Below are 17,574 nucleotides of genomic sequence, written 5' to 3'. Positions count from 1 at the left end.
CGTTCGTATTGTTCGTTTAAGAGTTTTGGAGGGTTTTGAATTATAATTAGGGTTACTTTTTGATGAATTTTTGAGAAAATTTTAAAATTTTTTATAGGATTATGAGTGAAGAAAAAAAATGAAAGTAATAATTGAAAGTATGAGTAAGACCGCCTCTAATGCCACGAGCACTTGTGTAAAATGACTCTATTGTCATCTTGTGGTGAGAAGCTTATCAGCCCCATTTGATTTGTTACCCAAACTAATTCTTTCGTGAACGAACAACTCTTGTATTAGCCTTATATTCGACTTCTAATTTACCGTGTTTTTCAATTGCAACTTTTCATCACCATTTTTGTTTTAGGTTTTGTCTCTTCCCCATTTTACTTCTCAATTGAGAAAGCACAATTTTTGTTTTATTTTTTTTAATTAAAAAAGAGAGATGCTATATAAATACATTACACCAAATGAATTGTTTGATTTGATAAAGGTGAGTAATCATTGTCTTGCCAGTTGACTCCGTTTCATCACCCTCAGCGGCAGAGCTATATTGGGCCAGGGGCTCCGGCTCTCGCGAGTGTACGAGTTTTAAAATTTTTTATTTTAAATATTATAGATAATTATTCGTGTATAGTTACTTATAATTTTAATAATTTTAGTTTGATTTTATAAAAAATTAGTTATTTTACATTCTCATTTTTTAATTTTTTTTATAAATAAAAAATAAGCTCGTAATAGTTGATGTAACCTAAAAAATTATTTCAATGTACAAATATAATGAATTAAAAAATAAGAACTTTATGATATAATAAATATATTTTTCAATAAAAAAATATGTCTACTAAATCGACCCTGCCAAAATTAAAATTCTGGCTCCGCCAGTAATCACCCTCCACCATTCCTCTTCATTTTGCAACTGCAAAAAGGGCTGCAAACAAGCCGAGTCGAGCCGAGCTTTACAATGTTCAAGCTTGTTTATTAAGTTTTTAACAAACATGAGTTCGAGCTCGAGCTCAGTAAAAATTTAACGAGTCGAGCTCGAGCCTAGCGGGCCTTGGCTTGACTCGAGCTCGAGCTTGTTCACGAGCTTCAACGGACCAACGAAAAATGTATATATATCCTCGAATAAGCCTAATACAACCAAAAATATTTTGATTGTAAAGGTATATATCTTTCATTTTCCTATGGGGCGGGGGGGTGTACTGGTGTGCATGTGCTCTCGCCTCCCTTGGTTGACTGAAAAATGAAAACGGAAAGAATAAATTATGAAATAACAATAAAAATCATAAACTTAAGTATATATACCCCGACTCACGAGCCGACTCGAGCTGAGCTTATCCTGGCTCGAGTTCGGCTCGTTTACAAAATGAGCTGAAAAAATCGGCTCGAGCTCGTTCGTTTAACTTCCGAACCGAATTTGAACAAACCACTAACGAGCCGAGCTGCGAGCCGCTCGCGAACGGCTTGGTTCGTTTGCAGCCCTAACTTCAAAATCAGACCAAACCACTCCTCCACCTCCATGATTACACTCGCGTTGGCACGGCCCATATGCCTCCATTAAACCCACCCACCCTTGCTTCTACCAATCCAAATACATGCAACAGAAAGTTTTGAGCCACCTTACCAAACCCGCATGGATGATCAGTTGTTCAATCTCCCTCAGTTATAATTTATTTGTTTCAGTTCTATTTTAACTAAATAAAAAAAAATAGTTATATTTTTAAATTGGTAATGAATTTTATATCTAATATAGATCTTGTTTAATAGATCTCGATTTGTTCTATAATACAATATTTTCGAAATCACCTAAAACATTATAAATTACAATATATAATCAATTGAAAATTGACAAGAACTCCCAAAAAGGACAATTAATGGTCTCCGTCCGGTTCTTCCTTTTCCTTTCTCTTCTTTTCTTCCTTCCCTCCCTCTCCCTGGCCAGTTCTTCTCTGTCTCCCGTCGGGTCCACTTGCGGTTCTGATGGTGGCCAGTTCCTTCTCATCCACCTCTGCGTTGTCCTCCTCTATTTGGGATCCACCGTCAATGTTTTGTTGGTGGTGGTGTTGCCACAATGGCAGGTGGGGTGGGTTGCAATCCGAGGCGTTTGGTGGTGGTGGGGGTCACGTCTGCCGTACATGGTTGCATCTGCGGCTCATGGTGGTGCCATGGCGCTGTTGTCCATGGTCGCATCTGCTTGGCAGCTTGGTGGTCTGAGGGTGGCGGATCTGTGATGTGGCGGGGGTGGTTTTAAGGCATCAGTGTTGTTTCTGCTAGGGTTAGGTTTTGGGGTTTTTTGTTGTTATTTTCTGTTTTAGCTGTGTTTTCCATATGTGGGTCTTCCTCACCCTTTGTGGGTATCGTTTGGGTTAGCTGTTTGTTGAACTCTCTCCCCCTAATGTAATGGTCTCTCTTCCATCAATGGAACTCTTCTAATCTTTGGGGGAAAAAAAAGTAACAGTAAGATTTATGACTAATATCTGAGTTATATATCCATACAAAAAAGGGTAATCGAATTATATATCCTTGGATAACCCGGTCATTGAGGTCTACAAATTAAGGTCTTTGTACCTAACAACGGGCTCTGGATGTTGGGATTTTGTAGTCTCCAGGCAATTTTTTAAATTGTTTATTATCTTTAAAAAAAAATATTAAAAAGTAAAATGTCATTAAAAAACTATTCCTATTCCTCTCTTTTACATTTAAAAAAACCCTTAACTATGACCCATTTTCGAGTTGCCCTCCTAATGTATAAACTCGAATACTCAACCCCTTAAAGTTCTTGAATTTTAACATCAAACACCTTCCATTAGTGGTCTGTTAGGGTTTTGGATGTGACCGTACAATGCGAACGGCACATAACTGACTAAAGGTGTTCCCGAGACTAAAGTACCCCTTTAACTTCAAAGGGTATCTCTTTTTGAATTTTTTCATCATCCGTTTATGGATAACCGAATGTTCAGGCCAGTTTGCGCGCACATCGACTATTCCTGAGGTCCTGAAGTTATCTAAAGAACAAACCTTCAACGGACCCAAGGTTTAATTTCGAATGTTTGGCATTCACAGGATTCAAACTCACGACCTTTTGAGAGGCTAGCCCTTTAGTTACATTTTCATGTAATAATGACCAAACCCTTGGGGTCAGTAACCTTCTTTCTTTCTTTTGATCCTAATTTTATAGTTTCTAGATTCTTTTTGTTGAGACGAAGATTAATTTAAAGAGAAAATTAAGCGAATAAACTAGCATCAATTCCCAAAAAAATTGTCAAAAACTGTATAATTTCCATAATTTAGGAAAAACACCCCCCTAGATTTTTAACAAAATATGGTAGTGGTACTATTTTAAGAATATGGTGATACGTGGATGATGGGATGGAGAATGAGATGCCATCAGTGTCTCTCCCCTTTGAGAACTCTGGGTATCGAAGAATTAAGGACTGATTCTGTTCGTGAAGGACTAAGGACAGAATTTTTTGTAGCCTTCTTCCACTCTCAGTTTCACATTTGGAATTTCGCATCAGGAATCCTTATTGTAGATCTATACTCTCTCTTTCGAAGTTCCAGTTGAAAATTGATTTTTTTTGTACCCACTCAAATATCAAAAACACTAGATTTTGAAGTTCCACATCCCGATGTAACTTTGGGGATCCGGCTTTTTTTCAAATAAAAATACTCCATACAACTCTGCAAATCTTCCCCTGCAGAGTTGAAATAGCTAGCAGCTATGAAGCACCGATACCTCTAGAGGTCAACGCATTGCAATGTCGGACATGAGGACACGTATAGGATACGTCACGTGGCATGTCCCATAATTTAATTTAAATTTTTGAGTGGGACATGACTAGAGACACCGATGGAGACATGGTGAGAGCCAAAGTGTAATTTTTTAAAAAAAATTGGGGGTCAAACTATATTTTTAAAAAATTTTGGGATGTCAAATTGTAATTTTTCAAATGAGTTGTATTAAATTTATGGATGTCTTGTTTTGTTTGAAGGTATTGGAACTATAGAATTTTCATTTTGTCCACATTTTGCCATTTAAACTCGAAAAAAAATTGAAAAACAAATATAAATAAATATACATATGGCGTGTCCCCCACCGTGTCCGTGTCCCCATTTGTTTAGAATTATCTTGTCCGTGTTCGTGCATCATAGGCTAGCAGCAATACAGTAAAGGCGCCTTGATCGTAGCTATGCAGGAAAGGTTACCACCCATCGATCGACATTTGATAAGGCTAGAGATCTTTCACACAATTCTTTCCTTTCTAGTAATCAGATTGCGAAGAGGTATTCATGTTACCTGGGTCAGAGCAACAACAGATTTAGACTCGTCGAGTAGGTCACCCATCTAAAAATTCAACTTGGTCATACGTTCAGTAACGTGCAAAGCAAGCTTCTGAAACCCAGTTCACCTATCAATTTCCCAGCAAGCAAATATGAATAAACACGCCCTCATAAGCCGTCAAGAGAATGTCAACTACTACAACCTACTACTACATAAAAACCAATTGACACAAACATGCTTCAGATTGGGAAACAGTCCAACATAATACTTGTTGCATAAACCTCACATGCACATTCTTAACCACAATTAGATTTTCAAAGCATAATCGCAAACACGACTTTGATTTGATTATACAGTTTCAAATGACACAGCAAATGACCCAAGTGCTTTGCTCAATAACGGTACTTAGTAGAGTAGTCTTTGGGTGCAATAACCAGCCCGCGACCCTTTCTGGCCCCACGGTACACTGTCTCAACGATGTCAATGAACTCCTGCTTGTCCTTCATTGCCCAGTTGATCTTGTTGTTGTTTCCAGTACCAAGATCAATCATTATGTGTTTGTTCCTGAAAAAGAACATTATGGTTGATGGGTCATACAGCTCATACATTGTATTGAAGTCAGGCACCTCTGTGATGTCCACCAAGTATATGACCGCAAAGTTTTTTATAGTCTCAGCAACTGAAGCCAGAACCTCGTCCATCTAAAATCCCAAACGAAAAAATATATATTTAGCAGATAAGAAATTTGCAATGCAAAGAAATAAATAAGGCAAAAATAAAAGCGAAGTGGAACTAAAAATCAGATTATTACTTGGTAAAACATGAACACGAGTCATATCAGCTTACAAGTTGGAAGACAAGATTGCACAGAAATCTGTAGCGGCATGTCAATCCAAGTCAACTTGGCCATTTGGGTAGATATTTAGGTACAACAATAAAGCCCAGTTGGTCAAACTGATCATACCATAGTGAACTATGAGGGTGATTTCAAAAGATGTGGCTGTTTCCCTACCATTGTAGTGTGAAATACTGTATTGTTGCAGTTAGGGAGAGTGCTAGCAAATCAAACAGGCATGCCATATTTCACAATCCGAAACTTCAACTATAGCCTGAGCTTGGTGTCATTATTTTTAACTTTGCAAGGAATGCAACACACGAAACTTTTGACTTAAACAAATGAACTGCAAAGAAAATGCAAAGAGAAAGGGGAACGGTTTCAATTGCCAAAAGCAACGCATGAAGAGAACCACAATACGCAACCATAGCTCTCTATTAGCCAATATAGTTTTCCAACTCGAGATCTAAACCGTCCAAGTCACTGAGAGAGATGCAGAAATGAAAGCTAATTCAAAGCAGTCCATCTATTACTGGATGTGCAGAAGTTTCTCTCATGAAGACAGAGCAACGAGTCAGCCAGTATTCACACAGCACGCATGTAAAAGTAAAATGCAGCAAGCATAACACAAGGCAGTTTTGAAAGTCTAAGCATTAAGAGAGACCTTGTTCGGAAACTACATCAGAAAAAGTAGGCGCAATAGTGTGAAAGCGAATTCCGAAAAAATCTCAGACTACTAAAACTCGCCAGAGCGAGGATTGATAGCAGGACCACAACCACCTAGGAATGTGCATAAGACAAAGACTCCCACCCTCAATCCCAAACTAAGACAAAGTCTCTCCCCACTGTGAATCACCCGATCTCAAGTTCGAATCATCAGAGGAAAAAGACCAACTTGAGCGAAGCACTAAGAAAATCAAAAGCAATGTCAAAGGAGGAAAGTCTTCTGTAATAAGCACCCCTATGGAATCAGAGGATTTTGCTCTGGGGGAAATACCTAATGGCGGAGAGCACCCAGTAATGTCCAAATGAAGATTTCACGGGACTCGGCTCAGAAATCAGCTGTTCCACTAGAGAAAGCGAGATCCTTCAAATCTGCTCTATTGGGAGCAAGAGAAACCTCCAAAGAGGACATTGAAAGAAGGATCACTAAATTCACAGATAGCGATGATGAAGACATGGACTCTAAAGAAACCCTAAAACAAAGTCTATGATTAGGGTGGATTTTCCAAATGATCACCTGAAAAGAATTAGGAAGCAGTGGAAGGGTTGCCTCATCATCAAACTTCTAGGAAAGAACATTGGCTTTAAGATGTTAATGGAGCAGATTCAACATCTGTGGAACCTTGAAGGAGTATTTGAATAAGTCGATCTAGGCCTTGGGTTGTATCCTATTAAATTAGAGTCTAAAATTGATTATTTTCGGGTATACACTGGTGACCCTTGGATTATCCAAGACCATTACCTTATTGTACGCAACAGGCATTGTGATTTCAAGGCAGATATGACAGAGGGCATTAAAACTGCCGTTTGGATTCGACTCTTGTTGTTAACTATCGAATTCTATGATAAGGAAAGCCTCCTCGTTATTGTGACAAAATTAGGTGAACCCCTCAAAGTGGATAACAATACGATGGAATCCATTAGAGACAGTTACGCTCGGATATTTGTGTTGAACTGGATCTTAGTAAACCGCTGGAGACATCTATTGTAGGAAAATATGGTTATTTGATAGAATATGGACACATCAAGGTTTTAAATAACGGTTTTGCGACACATAGCAATAACGGTTGAGGTAGTATGAGGTAGTATCGAACGTTACATAATGGGAATAGGGTGTAATGGTCGGGAATTTGCTAAAATCATTAGCAACATCTATAAATACCAATGGGACACAATATTTTTCTCTCATTGACTTGTTTTGTCACATTTCAACCATTATTGAGATGAGAAGCAGCACATTTTATCCATTTAAAGTTTTATACAAATTGAAATCTACACTAAGCCATTAAAAATGCATAATTTAGCTACTGCCATCTACTATTTGGTTTAAAAAAAAAAAAAAAGCTACTGCCAGATGTCACCCTACTCCACAATTAATGTGTACATTCCCATTAATATGTACATCCCCACTGCCCAAAGCACGTGGGAATCCTTCTTTTGCTCATAGGAACTTGGTATTTCTCTCTTTAATTTGTACTACGACTTTGTCTTTTCATCTTCTTCAAAAGCGAGCATAGAACAAAGAAGGAAAGAGCTCTGAACACATTGGGTGAAAGTGAATGCAATGAAGAAAATCACCTGGATCAACGATATTCCAGAAAAAGCCAAAAATATTGTCAAACTTTGATTCTCTCTCATGCCTCTCTTGTTTTATCGACTTGACTGCACAAGACTTGGTGTCGGAACGCACAGCCACTTCACGCCGGAGGTTCAGAGCCTAAAACAACTTTGTTTCTTTTTTAATAGACGGAATTCAGGTAGCACAACTTATCTGTTCTTGTTTTCAACTGTAGAAAATCATCACAGGCCACCGAACCAGTCGGTAACGGCTCGAAAAATTCGTTACACCCCGCTACGTAACGGGAAACGCCTGTTTCACCTGCGAGTTTAACCCCACACTGCTATACCGGTTTGTAACCGAACCGGCCCTTTGAAAACCCGTTACGAACTAGTCAAACTAGTATGCAACGGCCATTTTTTTTAATCTCTGGGACACATGCATCTAATTTGTTTCTCTTGTCGCGGGGTGGGGCACAAGAGGAAATAATTCAGTCTCACCCCAATGCCGGAAAAGAGAATGCCACTGCAATTACGAACGCTTTTGCACCAATTCACCTGACAATAAACTTGTATGGTTCAACCGTCTGGTAGACCAAGATGGGCCGGAAGCATAGATTCAAAAAAATGGCTATTAAGTACCAGTTCGATCAGTGCGTAATGGATTTCCGAAGGGCCAGTTGGGTACCAATATAGCGGTGTGAGGTGTCACAGATTTTTCGAGCCGTTACCAACCAGTTCGGTGGTCTTTGATGATTTTCTATAGATGAAAACAAGAACAGACAAGTTCTGCCACCCAGATTCTGTCCGTTAAAGAAACATAGTGGTTTTAAGCTCCAACACCAAGTCTTGTGCAGTCAAGTCAATAAACAAGAGAGAGACAAGGTGAGAGAGAATAGAAGTTTGATAATATTTTTGAATTTTTCCTAGAATATCGTCGATCTAGACGAGATGATTTTCTTCACTGCGCTCACTATCGCTCATTGTGTCTAGAGCTCTTCCCTTCTTTGCTCGCTTTTGAAGAAGATGAAAAGGCAAAGAAGCAGTACAAATTAGGCCATTAGGGAGAGAAATACCAAGTTCCCATGGGAAGAAGAAAGATTCCCACATGCTTTGGGCAGTGGGGATGTGAGCATTAATTGTGGAGTTGGGTGGCATTTGGCAATAGTTTTTTCTTTTAAAATCAAATAGCTAGCAGTAGCTAAATTATGCATTTAAGTGTATTTTTAATGGCTTTATGTAGATTTCAATTTGTATAAAAGGTTTAATGGATAAAATGAGCTACTGCTTGTCTCAATAATGGTTAAAATGTGATAAAATAAGTCGAAGGGAGAAAAATAATGTGTTCCATCTATGAAGCACCAACACCTCTAGAGATAGAAGTATCGCAGTGTCGGATACAGGGACACGGCGAGGACACGTATGGGACACGCCACGTGGCATGTCCCATAATTTAATTTAAATTTTTTACGGAGACACGGCTGGGGCCAAACTGTTATTTTTTTTTTAAATGGGTGTCAAACTGTAAATTTTTTTAAAAAAAATTGGGGCCAAATTGTAATTTTTTTTAAATTTCTAGGTGTCAAACTATAATTATTTATTTATAAATAAATAAATATACACGTAACGTGTCCACCGCCATGTCCGTGTCCCCATTTTTTTAGAATTCTCGTGTCCCCGTGTCAATATCTGTGTCCATATCCGTCTCCGTGCATCATAGTGTCCCATTGAGACTCATAGATGTTGCTCGTGATATTAGCAAATTCACGACTGTTACACCTGATTCCCGTTGTTATGTTCAATACTACGGAAACCAGTACACCTTAACCGTTACCTTTACGTGTCGCAAAATCGTTATTTAAAACCTTGGACGGAAGAGATTGGGTATTTGGTGTTTGGATGGTTATGTCTAGAAGAAACAAAAGGCAACCCTGCCCAATGGTCCTAGTAATGCAGGAGGCCTTGCCCACTATTGACAATCGGCCCATTATAGCAGCAGAAATGCCGGAGTGCGACGGCTACTACATCCAAAGCCCAATACCCCATGAGTGGAAACAAGAAGGGAGACCAAGGGAAAGGCCCTTGAGAAGGCCAAAGGGGCAAATAACGCATTCAAAATGCAGAATCCCTAAATTGGAAACCAAAAACCACAAACATTTGGAAAGCCCACCACTATAAAGTATAAACTGAGACAGTAGAGGATTGTGGAATCTGGGTTTCTATGGAAAGCTGAACCATGGGTCAAGTTTAGAAACCAAATTAAGGAGTATCTAGAAAGGTCTCACGAATCACGACCATCTTGGAAAGGAGCATGAGCGACATCAAAGTGGAATCCAACTCTCTCACAGCCATGTACTAGATCGATGAACGTCCCCCCGGAACATCCACATGAAGCATTAGTGGAGGATTCAGGAAGGCTCATGGTTCCTCCCATGCCACAATCAGGAATATCTATCGCCAAGCGAACCAAAGCGCTGATAACTAAGTGAGGCTGAGAGCTGAGCAAGAAGATGAGCTTGTCGTCGCTGCAGCAGCACCTCCAGCAGAGCGCCACTATGTACTGGAGCATGGGCTGGGCTTTGGCCACTAAAGGGTGTCTGGTTTACCCTCTGTTTGGATCCTAGGGAAAACGGAGGAAAAGAAAGGAAAATAAGAAATTTTCCTTAGTAATGCTTTGGTTCCTGATTTTGAAAGAAAAGAAAGGAGTCCATTACAAAAAAGTCTACAAACAGCTGGAGAAGAGAAAATGGAAGGGAAATGGAAGCAACTGACTTGGAGAGAAAGGCATATACACTTCATTACTTTACCCTCTGCTTCCTCTTGAATCCAAACAAAAGAAAGTCATTTCCTCATAATTTTCTCTCTACAACCAAACAAGAGAAAGTAATCCACTTTCTTCAAATTTTCTCCCATTTTTCTTTTCTTTTCTTTTCCTCCCACAAATTCCAAACAATCCCCCTTAGTTTCCTGTTGGTTTGTTGTTTTAACATGGCTTCTCTGTTTGGGTATCTTTATTTCCGAAGCACCTACACATAATGATAGCAGGGGTGCAGAGCGAGAATTGAGAGCTGAGGCGAAGCGTCCTAGTGAAGAATTATTTTTATGAATTAGGCAGAAGCACAAGGCTTAGCATCTTTTACACTAGGTTATAGACCTGTCTTACAACTATTGATGACTTCCTTCAAGTTGAAATTGAACTTTAATTCAGTGATTATGTGACAAATTTGTTGAACTGACATGTAACTAAGTCCGATTCAGTCAATGTTCTAAAAATTGGAATTAAACGCCGATTAATCGCTGGCGGGGCCTATCCGACTAATTCCTTTGTGCCGATTAATTGCCGATCTAGTTGCTATGGCCGATAAATTGCCGGTTATTAGGTCTCGAAGCTCGAAGTTCACCTACCGCCCGACTAGCTTCGGGCCTAGCGACCTTAGAACGTTGGATTCAGAACGCAAAGTAGGATTCAGTACGCAAAGTAATAGATACAAACGAGTAATTATTCCATGTCCCTGGCACCGCCACTCTACAACACATTTGTGCGGAGTACACATGCTTTGTGGTGGAAACCACACAAATCTGGGGTGGAGAAAGTGTTTGGGGCACTACGTGGCTGTGCCCGGGACATTGAATATTTTGCCGATACAAACAGAGGGGGAGAGAGAGAGAAGGTACCTGCATGCAAGTTTCGTCCCAGTCGTGGCCGAATCGGATCATGACGAGGCGTTCTTCTTCGGCTAGGATCGCCTGGTCCACCGCCCATCCCGAGTGCAGGTGCGGCAGCAAGTACGACATCCTCTCTCTCTCTCTCTCTCTCCTAGACCACTAGAACACTACAGGTTGTAACTTCCCAGAATGCTCTGCGCGCGGCAGCGGGGTTTCTTCCTTCACTAATTACCCTAACTTTCTACTTTCTTCTGTTTTCCTGTTTTTCTAAGGAATAGGAATATGTTCTCCTTCCTTTATAGAAAGTTTTTTTTTCCCGATCAAAGTTAGGGTAACTGTGTGACGGAATTGGAAAAGGACTTGGAATTGGACCGTGAAAGTTAAATGATGTGCTTTTGCCTTTTAGCGTATCAAAGATTCAAAATCGTAGGAATGAATTGTAACATATGGAAATTTAGTCAAAATTATCTTGATGTGGACGAAAAAAAAATAGAGCGATAGATTGAGTATGATCGGTTTGGAATTGAAATCACCAATGTAAATTTACAAACCAAATCATTTAATGCGATTTCTTTTTCTTTTTTTTAACCCGAGATCAAATCATACTAAAAAAAACCAAATCACATCATATAGTTTGAATTGGTTTGGACTAGATTCGCAATTTGAGGGATTGAATCCCCCTAGCGTGCGAAATTGTGTACGCGTCACTGGATTAATTACAGTTTTACCCACATTCATTCACACATATTTGATTTTCGTCTGTAACAAATATATCATCGGACTTTCTAGGAAGCCCCTGACTGAAAATCATTTTAGGAAGACTTAAAGAATCATCCTCAGGTGTCACTTGTCACTTTCAATAAGTTTTTATCCAGCACTTTTTTTTGCAGTTATGATTTCATACTCATTTTTTTTATAATATCAAGACTGTCCCTATATATACATTATGTATATATATAGCACCAAAAAAAGGGGACCAAAACATAATCCTTCCTTCCGTCCTGTGATTATACAGGTTGTAAATTCCCAGAATGCTCTGCGCGGCACCAGGTTACGTGCATATGGATGAACATATATGGGATTGGTCCAGTTTTGTAGTAAACTAAGAATTAAACCATTACTTCATAGATTTTGAATTTTGAGAACCAAACCAATTCACAAAAGGTATAAAACCAAATTAATTCAAACCATTACAATACGGTTCAATTTCAGTTTTGAACCACGGTTTGCTTTAAATGCTATAATCTTCATAAACTATTTTTAATCAGAAATCCTAGCCGTACCGACCAATTTCAAACCGAAACCGTACCGACGGCCGCTCCGGGCTGTCTCCGGCCACCGGACGGCCGATCCGAGCCGTTCAAAAATTCTAAAAAAAAAAACCGAGTGGCCCAGCGCGGGAATAAACGGCATCCGATGTGTGTAGGGTGGTTAGATCGAGTATCCTATTTTTCGTGTATACTCGTTTATATATGTATACGCGAAAAATAGGGTACTCGATCTAACCACCCTACATACATCGGATGCCGTTTATTCTCGCGTAAGGCCCCTCGGTTTTTTTTTTTAGAATTTTTGAACGGCTCGGATCGGTCGTCCGGTGGCCGGAGACAGCCCGGAGCGGCCGTCGGTACGGTTTCGGTTTGAAATTGGTCGGTACGGCTAGCACTTCTCATTTTTAATGCACGTAAATGGGTATATGCTCAGGGAGTTCAACATTACTAATATTGTATTGATCCATAAAGTAAAGTTTCCGGAATCTCTTGGGCACTACCAGCTAATCAGTTTGTGCAATTTCTCGGTCAAAGTGATTACAAAAGTATTGCCAAATAGATTGAAGAGCATTTTATAGGAAGTTATCTCTCCAAATCAATCTGATTTTGTGCCTGGGCGACTAATTCAAGATAATATCTTAGTAGCACATGGGGCATTCCACGCTCTGAAACTGAAGAAGAAAGGGTTAGATGGTTTCATGGCCCTTAAATTAGATTTCAACAAAGCCTACGACAGAGTGGAATGGGATTTCGTTGAGGCTCTTCTTGGGAAGATGGGGTTTCATTCCAAGAGGGTGCATTGGGTCATGCAGTGCATTTCTACAGTCAATTTTTCAGTAGTGGTGAATGGAGAGGCAAGAATTCAGATCAATCCAAGTAAGGGACTTCGGCAAGGAGACTCGTTGTCTTCTTATCTATTTGTGATAGTTAAAGATGTGATATCAAAGATGATTATCAAAGCCAGGGATAGCAACGAGATCTGTGGTATCAAGCTCAATCATCACTGCCCTCAACTCTCCCACATATTATTTGCTGACGATGCTCTACTGTTTCTAAAGGCGGAGGTGCAAAACTGTGACAATATCAAAGCCATCCTAAGGATTATGGGATAGCATCAGGGCAGAAAATAAATTTTGACAAGTCAAGTCTCTTTTTTTTCCTCCAATATGTGCAGCAATGATAAATAATTCTTGAGCGACTTCTTTGATGTACCTCCAATGAAAGGAGACACTAAATATCTGGGGTTGCCTACTTTTTGGGGGAGATTGAAATATGAGGCGTATTCCTTTATTGTTGAGAAAACTCTTGGAGTTTTACAAGGATGGAAGCAGAAGGGGATGTCAATGGGGGGCAAGGAGATTATGATCAAGTCTATTACACAGGCTATTCTGAGTTATGCGATGTCGTGTTTCTTGTTGCCCAAGAGTTTGTGATAAGCACCCGTTAATGCAATGCAGGATGCGCTAGTATCTAGTTTCAATTAATTTCATCGCTTAATTAGTTGCTTCTTAATTGCGTTTACTCATAAGGTATGTTTTTAGTGCTTTCAGGTAAATTGTGTGAATAAGACATATTTTGACATCATCCATGGCCCGAGTGCGTCCAAGTACCCGAGGAACCAATGAAGACCCTATCGGCCCCTGAAAATCTGTCTAAGTATGGAAAAATCACTTTTTGAAAAAATATCGATTTTCGAGATAAAAAATGGCGGTAATTGATCCTTGAATTTTTCTAAGAGCAACTTCAAAATTGCAAGGTTTTATTCAAAGATTAAGGCCATGTTTTGAGCCATTTATTCGATAGAAAAGTGTGTTGTTTTCTGTTTTACACTAAAAGCTGGGGGTCAACATTTTGATTGGATTGAAATCTCAAAATTCTGGTAATGCCATTGTTTCCAAATGGGGGGTACTTCCTTATTTTCATTAAATAAATTAAAGTAAAGAAAAGGTAAAAGAAAAGGTAAAAGAAAGGTTAAGAATGAAAATAAGATGCTGTGGAGAAGATGCTGTGGAGATTTGCCCGAGCAGAAACAGAATTGCCCGAGCAGAAGGAGAATTGCCCGAGCAAAAGCAGATTTGCCCGAGCAAGAGGAAAGCAGCCAAGGCAGAATTCTGAGCTATTGAGCTCGGCATCGATGGGATGCCATTAGTTCCATCGATGCCGAGCCCCTTAGTGGTCCAGTCCCTTAACCAGCTCGGCATCGATGGGATGTATTTTGTTACATCGATGACGAGCCCCATAGTAGAGCACTCTAAGGCCGTTGCCATCGATGCCAAGGGACTTAAGAGCGAATTTTCAGAGCATCTAGGGAATATTCCAGGCGCGGATCTTAGAAGTATAAAAGCTTATGTCATTTTGTAAAACAAGAAGTAGATAGATTCAAGTAGCATATTTTCTAGATCTAGATTAGATTTCTTTGCAATTCAAATTGTTCTTGAGTGTTCTTCATTTTCAGTTTTAAATACTTTAATTTCTGCCTTTAGTTGTTAGTTTTTGATATTGTTACTTTAATTAAAGTTGTTTATTTTCTCCCGATCTATCTTAATCTCTAATTTTCTTCTAGTGTTGCTTTTCAATTATGTTAAGTAGATTTTTGCTTGCTCTTTTCTCTCTAGATATGAGTGAGTAGTTTCAAGGGTTAGGTCATGGGGTGATTAGCATCTCATGGGTCGGGCGAAAATTACATTTTGCACCCAATAAAACTTTAAACTTTGATTTGAAAATTGATGTGGGGTTTGGATTTGTTTGTCAAATCACCGAGGTGTTAACCTCTTTGATCATGTGTAGGTGGGAGCTTCGCCTACCCACCACACATGATGCTTAGAGCTCTGTCGCTCGAGGTATTTGTCAAATGAATTCTAGAGCTAGCTAGGTTCTCAAATCATTTTATCTTCCGATTTGAGAACTTTAATCAAGTATCTTAAATTGTGTAATTGGGTGAAGAGTGCGATTTAGCTTGAGTCTTGAGTGTTAATAATTCCTAGACCTAGCCTATCTTTTCTCCAGTTAATTCGTTTTTAATTTAGCCTTTAATTTCCACCGTTTAAAGTAAAACAAAGTTGGCTGTCTAAAAGCCGAAAGCCCTTACTTGCATCTACAAATCCGACCAAGCCATATAATTATTCCCTTGGGTACGATCCCGGATTTCCGGTTTATTATGCTTCAATCGACGTGTTAAGCCCTACGCTTGGGGTATTATTCCACATTATATTGGAGAACGAAGTAGTTTGTATGATAAAGTTAATTCCTATGTTTCCAATTTCTAGTGGAAAAGGGATGCTGAGGCTAGGGGGATCCATTGGTGTAGTTGGAACAAAATGACAAGGGCAAAATCTAACGGAGGTATGGGTTTCAGAAACTTCAGATCTATGAATGAGGCCCTTTTGGCTCGTCAGGGGTGGAGATTGTTGTAGAACCCTCACTCTTATTGGGCAAGAATTCTCAAAGGGCTTTATTTTCCCAATTGTTCCTTTCTTGAGGCTAAAAGGGGAAGTAGAGCTTCGTGGGCCTGGTTGAGTCTCCTGCAAAGGAGGGATCTGCTGAGTAAAGGTTTGAGGTGGCAGGTTCAGAATGGAGAATCCATAAGGTTCTAGGAGGATAAGTGGGTTCCATCTTTAAAAAAATTCGCTTTAACTTCTACTAGACCAGAGGAGTGCAATATGCAGTGGGTGGCAGAGGTGATAGTTCATGTTAAAGGCAGCTGGAATAGGGATTTGTTGGCTTAGATTGTGACAAAAGAGGAGCTGCAAGAAATCGTTTCTATCCCCACCTCTCAGTTCAAGAGGGGGGACTCTCTTGTTTGGCATCATACTAAGAATGGAAATTACTCGATCAAGACTGGCTACCATCTTGCTTTTCAGGCTCTTTCTCCTCAAGCGAATGGACCTTATTCCTCTTTTACCCCAAATAAGAAGCTTTGGGATGTAATTTGGCAACTGAACATTCCACACAAGATGCGTCATTTATGGTGGAGGGCTAGTAGTAACAGTCTAGCCACAAAGGAGAACTTAATGAGAATGAGATGTGGTTCCTCTAAGACATGCCCAATCTGTGGAAGCTTTGACGAGTCCATTGAACATCTTCTGTTTAACTACCAATGGGTTCATGCAGTTTGGTTTGGGTGCAACTTAAATCTTAATGTGGGTCATGGCCATCCAAATTATGTCTTAAGGTGGACCTCTCAGCTAGTGATGTTTTGAAGGGAAAGCAATTAATGAGTTTTCTGGGAAGAGTGGTGACTATTGTGTGGTATATATGGAAGTCCAGAAATGATTTCGTTTTCAATTATAATCTTGTTGATCCTGAGAATACTATGAGGCGAGCCTTTGAGGCACTTCATGAGTTCTCGGACCTTAGGATCCCTTGTTTGGTCCACATGGACAACCCAACAGTTGAGGTCGTTTCTTCCCATTGGAGGGCTCCAGATCATGGAAATTTCAAGCTTAATTGTGATGTCGCAGTTCATTGTAATGGTAGGAAGGGAGTTTGTGTTGTGGTTCTTAGAAATGAGGCAGGATCTCTACTGGATGGGCAAGTGCTTAAAGCAGACATCTCCTCCCCTCTTCATGGTGAGTTGTTGGCAATTTGACTAGCATGTGGGATGGTGAAAGCGCTGCCCTTAGAACAACTCTTGTGGAATCAAACAATCAATTGGCCATTAAGCTAAGTGTCTCGGAGCTTGTTCCCCCTTGGGAAGTTGTAGCGGTTGTGTTGGATATTAGGCAATTATGCCTTGAAGAAGGGATTAGGTGTGCCTAGACGAAGAGGGAGGCTAATGGGCTAGCTCATGAAGTGGTGGGACAGAGGTCTTCTTCCAATAAATTGGGTGTCGTCCCCTTCTCCTGTAATTTGTTTTATTTTATCTAGGTATCTTTCCCCTCCTATGTAGTCCTCTGGATAAAGTTGTGATAATCACAAAAAAAAAATTAAACAAAAACTAGTGATGATAATTTCTATACAGAATAGGAATAGATTTAATTTCTTCCTTTATTAATTACCCTAACTTTCTATTCTTCAGTCTTCATATTGAATAGGAACATATGTTTTTCTATATAGAAAGTTAGGGTAACTAGTGAAGAAATAGGAAAATGACAAAATTATGTGCTTTGGGGCAATTTAAGAATTGGGTTGTGTAAGTTGAATGATCGTATGTGCTTTTACCATATCAAAATTATATGAATGAGTTGTGATATATAGAAGTTAAATTATTTTGGCAAAGGCTGAATTCGTGGTTTGAGAGATTTTTTACACACCCATAGCGT

At 39.5% G+C, this 17,574-nt stretch overlaps 2 protein-coding genes across 2 annotated transcripts; one reads left to right on the top strand and one right to left on the bottom strand.

The window, feature by feature from the left end:
- Window positions 1–4,484: 4,484 nt before the first annotated feature.
- LOC131312766 (thioredoxin-like protein YLS8) lies at window positions 4,485–11,522 on the bottom strand. The gene is made up of 2 exons (XM_058340729.1): window positions 11,052–11,522; window positions 4,485–4,962 (listed from the first exon to the last, which is right to left on the bottom strand). The coding sequence occupies exons 1-2, from the start codon at window positions 11,169–11,171 to the stop codon at window positions 4,654–4,656; spliced, it is 429 nt and encodes a 142-aa protein (XP_058196712.1). The 5' UTR covers window positions 11,172–11,522; the 3' UTR covers window positions 4,485–4,653.
- Window positions 11,523–13,634: 2,112 nt separating this feature from the next.
- LOC131317467 (uncharacterized) lies at window positions 13,635–16,901 on the top strand. Its single transcript, XM_058347015.1, has 6 exons — window positions 13,635–13,742; window positions 13,855–13,863; window positions 15,580–15,655; window positions 15,761–15,876; window positions 16,039–16,413; window positions 16,485–16,901. The coding sequence occupies exons 1-6, from the start codon at window positions 13,635–13,637 to the stop codon at window positions 16,899–16,901; spliced, it is 1,101 nt and encodes a 366-aa protein (XP_058202998.1).
- The last annotated feature ends 673 nt before the right edge of the window (window positions 16,902–17,574 follow it).

The sequence above is a fragment of the Rhododendron vialii genome, chromosome 2a (genome assembly GCF_030253575.1).
Source record: "Rhododendron vialii isolate Sample 1 chromosome 2a, ASM3025357v1".
NCBI lineage: Eukaryota > Viridiplantae > Streptophyta > Magnoliopsida > Ericales > Ericaceae > Rhododendron > Rhododendron vialii.
The sequence above is the reverse complement of the archived record's forward strand: the minus strand, read 5'-3'. Positions and strand labels throughout refer to the sequence as shown.